The sequence below is a fragment of the Onychomys torridus genome, chromosome 14 (assembly GCF_903995425.1).
Source record: "Onychomys torridus chromosome 14, mOncTor1.1, whole genome shotgun sequence".
NCBI classification, from domain to species: Eukaryota; Metazoa; Chordata; class Mammalia; order Rodentia; family Cricetidae; genus Onychomys; species Onychomys torridus.
Genome location: NC_050456.1, coordinates 26,097,003 through 26,103,002, shown reverse-complemented (window position 1 = coordinate 26,103,002; position 6,000 = coordinate 26,097,003). Strand labels below are relative to the sequence as shown.

The window sequence follows — 6,000 nt, the reverse complement described above, 5'->3', positions numbered from 1 at the left end:
CCTTATCTCAGGCGGCCCGTGCAGCTAAACAAACTCTGCTGGAGGTCTTGATAGGCAAATTTGTGAGCCCCTATTTAGGAGCTCAAGCCAACTCTCCCCAACCCCCACTTGCCAGTGTTCCCCTCCTGCGCCCCAGAAAGCGCAGCCTCCGGGAGCGCTGGGCAGGTTCGGACCGCGCTCCGGCGACCTCTCCGCGAGCCTGTGCCCGAACCGCTGTCTTTAGCCGGACCGCGGCCGCCCAGGACCGACCGGGCCCGGTCTCCTCCATCGGCAGCGGCTTTCAGAGGAGCTCGCTCCCGCAACTCGGCCACCCGGTCCTCCAGCCGCGAAGATGTCGGCCTCCAACGTCAGCTTGCTGCGCGAGACTTCCCGGCAGGTCGTGGCCGGAGGGGCTGCAGGTAAGGCGGCCGGCTCCCTGCGCGCGAGCCGCTCCCCTACTGCACCACCCTGCAACGTCCCTAAGCCTGGCCTTCCAACGAAGTTTTGTGGGCGTCCTCCTAAATCTTCCACCACCCAGTTGGCGAAGAGCAGGGGAGCAGCCGGTGGTGGCGGCCGAGTCCTCTTTGGGGCGCAGTCCCCACTTAGCTGCTCTGCTCCCGGGTTCCTCCTGCTTTTCTCTGTTTCTATGGCGTTGAAAAGCATCGCCAGTCCCTGAAACTTACTGGGACTTCAAGGAAGCTTCCCAAGCCCCACCTTTTCGTCTTCCTTTAGTCAGCTGTTTTTACTTGAAAAAGATCCAGTTCCGTCTTACTTAACTTTCTTAGCAATTTTCTTCCAAGCTCCAAGCGAGGGAGGATCGTAACATAAATCTTGCCTCTCTTCACAGGGATTCTTACTGGGTACAGTTTTGTTTTGTTTTGTTTTGGGGGGTTATATGCATGCCATAAATAGGTATATTAAAATTAAATGCACACGCTAACATATATGAACACCTTTGATGTCATCGACTCACATTAATTTGTGGAGAGCTATGTGGGAGCGGGGGTGGGGGCGGGGGAGAGGCTTTACAAAAAGCTGTTAAAACCTGTCTTTGCAATGATTACTGTCAAATGCAGCTGGAGGAAGTTGCTCACTATCAAGTTATGTGCACACATTTTTAAGATACTTAAAAGTTGGTTGGATACTTGGTCTCATATGCCATGATTCATTTTAATTATAAATATATAATTTAATTACCATAATTCTTAGGCCTTAACAATTTTATAAGCGTAGTTATTCTTTTAATAAATTTTATTACGGTAACAATGGTAAATAATATTAAGATTGACTAGATGATGGCCAATACTTATGTTGAATAGTAACATTTGTTTTCAAGCAAATTTGAACTTTTAAATAATGGATTCCGTCAAATTATGACTAGTTATATGTCATGAACTGGCTACATCTCAGGGGTACCATAAGCATCCAGATATGTCACATAGAATTTGCATATTTTCTTGAGATGATATAGTTATAAAAATGAGACATTTGTTTTTGTATGCATATATGTATATATATTTTATGTATATATTATATATTGTATTTTTATATGTATATATATTTATGCTTGATTCCAACTCTGTGATCCTGAGCAAAGAACACTCAGCTAAACCAGGGCGAAAGTAAAGTTGGTTAAGCATCATAAAGTATGCCCAGTGACTTACAGGCATCGCAGTTGGTTTGTATAATCACAGTGTTAGGCATAGTTAAACTCAACGTCAAAAAGTAGACCAGACTCTAATCCTATTTATGCTAAATCTTCTTGGATAAGCATTTGGCACAGATGTCTTGATGCCATCATATATGCCTATTAATGTAAATGAGAATTAATCAGTTAATATGAATAAATGTTAAGCCATTTATAAGAAAATTTAAAATAGGCTGGTTGACTTATACAGTTTATATTGTGGCATTCTTGATACTTAAGAAGGATAGTTAATACTTTAATCATCCTGAAAGTCATATTTTCTTTTTGGCCTTTAAAAGCATATTAATAAAATTTTATATTTAATGAAACTGTAATAATACAGGTTGATCTTGTTACTTGTACTACAGCAAGGGCCAGAAAGAAAAAACACACATATGAGAGGTAGAATTTTTATAAAAATAAGGTGCATTTGAATCTCTGACACTAGACATACTAACGTCTGTCTCTTTCTGAGTGTTAAAATCATCTTCTGGCTGCAGAGGTCAAAAATAGGTTCTAAAAGAATGTTCTCTTGAGGAAAAAAGTAAAGAAACTGTAGAAGTTTATTGGGAAGACACAAGTGTCTCCTGGCATTCAAGGTCTGGTGTCATTTCTTGGAGAGACTGGAACACTCAGGAGAATGATGGATGTGACATTTCTTCATCTCGTCTGTGCCAGGTGGTCCAGTATCCTCAAGGCAGGAGAATAGTGACTAATGCTAGTGCCACTACACCTACTGGGTGTTACTATGGTTTGCCGTGCTTCCAAACATGCCGACTGGTAAAAAGTAGGCAAGCCCAAATGGATTGCGATAGTTTGTTAGTCAAACAGACAACAAAGGCAAATCATTATGGCATTAGTTCCCTGTGTAGTTGGAGTTCCAGGTAAGAGTGAACAAAAGAGACCACTAGACTGAGTATCTGGCCTCTGCTGTTGACGGTTTCCTTCTAAACAACAGCCAAAGTGTCTTATAGACTTTAGCTACAATCGAAAACTGTCACCAAAATAGGAGCAAGATGGAAAGTCTTGTGTTTAAAACTAAGATGATGGATAAGAAGTTATATCTAGCATCCTTCCACTAGAGAAGGAGAAAAACCACCCTTCAGCAGCTTACCAGGTGGGATGCCTATCTCCCCTCCCCCTTGAATGTGTGTGGGGTATCTTGCCTTCATGCATGTCTGAGCACCGTGTGTGTGTGTGTGTGTGTGTGTGTGTGTGTGTGTGTGTGTGTGTGTGTGTAGTACTGAAAGAGGCCACAAGGGGTGACAGAACTCTTGGAACTTGAGTTACAGGTGGTTGTGAGCCACCAAGTGGGAATCGAATTCTGCTCCTCTGGAAGACCTTCATCACTGAATTATTTCTCTAGCCCTTCCTTCTTTTCAATAAGGAGCAATCTCAGCCTTCTGCCAAGCAGACTGGTATGCCATGCCAGCTGCCTTATGTGGAGATGTACAAGGCTGCAAGGGTGCCATCCTGACAAAGATATTTCCTGAGGTGATCATAGGACCTGGAGAAGTTTTGTTTCTCACAGTTAACTGCTATTTTGAGTTTTTCATTCCATTGGTTAGAATTTGGTGTCCAACAGCTTCCCAAATATTCATGCTCTTGAATGACATTTCTGGAACAGGGGCAGGGGTTGTTTTTAATTCAAAATAGGGGAGATTCCAAATTACCCAATGTTGATAGGAACCCACCTCTATCAATTAACTATAGCCTATCCCCATTGGATGGTGGTACATATGGCTTGGGGAATTTCAGAGGAAAGCTAGAAAAACTAGATACATCATGGAAAGGGTAATAAGTTTATTTTGCAATGTCTCTCTCTTTTACTATGTGATGTCTTATGCTGTTTGCCTTTAAAAGACTAAAGGTATTGATGGCTAGCTGTTTCTTAGCATGCATCTAAAGCCTAGTTTAGGGCTTATAGTTATAGCCAGATCCTGTAGTATATATCTAGATATTGCTACCAGTAGTAACTTTGTCATACGCGGTAAAGATTGTGCTCAAGCAAGTCAATATGCACTGGATTTTTAAAAAATTAATTTTAGTTTTAGGGTGTGTGTGTGTGTGTGTGTGTGTGTGTGTGTGTGTGTGTGTATGCACAAATGTGTGTGCCCACAGGAGCTAGAAGAGGGTGTTTGACTCTCTGGATCTGGAGTTACAGGTAACTGTAAACTGCCCTACATGGGAGCTTAGACCTGAACCTTGGTCCTGTGCAAGAGCAGTAAGTACTCTCAGCTTCATTTCCCAGCCCATGTACTGAACCTTTATGGAATAATCTGTGCTCTTGGGATTTCTGTCCTATGAACATGGTCACTCTCCTTAACCTGGCATAGGACTTTTCTATCTAAACCTCAGAACCTTTGTGTTGCGAGAGCCTGCCAGATGTCCTCATAAAGGAAACTACTAAGTTTTGTCCTTAGAGAATCCTCTTTCATGGCACCAACTATAAGGTCTTCCTTCTGCTTCCCAGGGTCTTATTTCCGGCTCTCCAAGTCTAACTCTTTCTTAGAAGGCCTCCAGACTCATTTCTCTCCATGGACCACAAACACAATGCCTCTGCCAGAGGACACTGATGTACTTTCCCAACCTTCCAGCTAGTGATTTCTTCCTCCAGTAGGCAGCCTACCCCTGGTGCCCTGTAGGTATGCTGGACCCTCACATCCTTATCAATTACTTTATTTTACTTTGTGCCTTTCCCATAACTATGTTGCTTTTATTCAAACTATTCTTTAAACCTATGTTCTTAGCTTCAAATACTAGCATAATGTTCAGGTGTGTTGAGTCCTAGAAGTCAATGGTGAGAACTCAAGTCCCATCATTGCAGAATGGATAAAGATGAGGGTCAGATATCATCCTTGTTACTCAAAGCATTTCCTGTGGATGAACAGCAAGAAGTATGATGTCAGCTGGATCGGGTGACATTCACCTTTAATCCCAACACTTGGGAAGCTGAGGCAGGCCACTGTTTGTTGAGTTATAGGCCAGCGTGGTCTATATAGTGAGACTTTTTTTTTCTAAGACAGGGTTTCTCTATGTAGCTTTGGGCCTTTTCCTGGAACTCACTCTGTAGCCCAGGCTGGCCTTGAACTCACAGAGATCCGCCTGCCTCTGCCTCCCAAGTGCTGGGATTAAAGGCTTGTGCCACCGCCACCCGGCTATAGTGAGACTCTAATCTAAAAAGCAAACAATAAACACATAAGAAATACAATGGCACCTGGAAATTTGTTTAAAATGTTCAACTTCGGGCTTCTTCCAAGTATGGCATACCAGAATCTACATTTTAGGTAGGCTTCAGGTTATTGACTTTTAAAGTACTCTGTTAGATCTTTGAGCAAATGTACTCCACAGAGTGGCAGGGTTCAAGCTGTATGGCAGACAGTGGCAAGTAAAATGTTTTTGGCTTTCATTGTGGATCAGAGTGGACATGGAGGTGAGAAGAGAATGAATTCTGTAGCCCTTATAATGTGCCTTCATGTTAGAGCTTTCAGGCATATTTTCTGTCTTTCTAGATACGTTTCATTTGGTTTCTGCTAAATAAGCTGCCAATACCTTATTTCCAGTGCCTGGCATGTGTTTCTGTCATTTTTCTCTGTTGAAATATTAAGCATTCCCCCAAATCTGGTTTGAGAATTTGTTTCCATAAATATTTTGCAGGTGTTTTCCTCTTTAAGTTCTTCCACCTTCCCATCAACTTGTGAATAATGCAAACATTAAACTAGCTAATGTCCGTTGAGTGTTAAATGCCAGTCAGTTCTAGGCTAATGCCTGGCCTTAGTTTAGCTTGCCATTACTGTGATGAAACACCATGACCAAAAGCAATTTGGGGAGGAGAGGGCTTCTTCAGCTTACACTTCCACATCCATAGTCTGCCACTGAAGGAAGTCAGGACAGACACTCAAGCAGGGCAGGAACCTGGAGGCAGGAGCTGATGCAGAGGTCAGGGAGGGGAGCTGCATACTGTTTCCATGGCTTGCTCACCCTGCTTTCTTATAGAACTGAACCACCAACCCAGGCCAACCCAGGGATGGCCCCACCCATGACTGGCTGGGCTCTCTCCTGTCAATCACTAATTAAGAAAATTTCTCGAGGCCAGGTGGTGGTGGCGCATGCCTTGTAATCCCAGCACTCGGGAGGCAGAGGCAGGTGGAGTTCTATGAGTTTGAGGCCAGCCTGGTCTACAGAGCTAGTCCAGGACAGGCTCCAAAGCTACAGAGAAACCCTGTCTCGGGGAAAAGAAAAAAAAAAAAAAAAGACAATTTCTCAGGTGGACTTGTGACTTGTAAATTCACCACTAGACTATGTGGTACACACTGAATCCCATTCACATTGGC

At 43.2% G+C, this 6,000-nt stretch overlaps 1 protein-coding gene across 1 annotated transcript in view; it reads left to right on the top strand.

The window, feature by feature from the left end:
• Positions 1-263: 263 nt before the first annotated feature.
• Slc25a21 (solute carrier family 25 member 21) overlaps positions 264-6,000 on the top strand; it is a 463,568-nt gene continuing 457,831 nt past the window's right edge. The window contains exon 1 of the mRNA XM_036206183.1: positions 264-398. Within this exon, the coding sequence (XP_036062076.1) occupies positions 332-398 (67 nt within the window). The 5' untranslated portion in view covers positions 264-331. The remainder of the gene's footprint in view (positions 399-6,000) is intronic.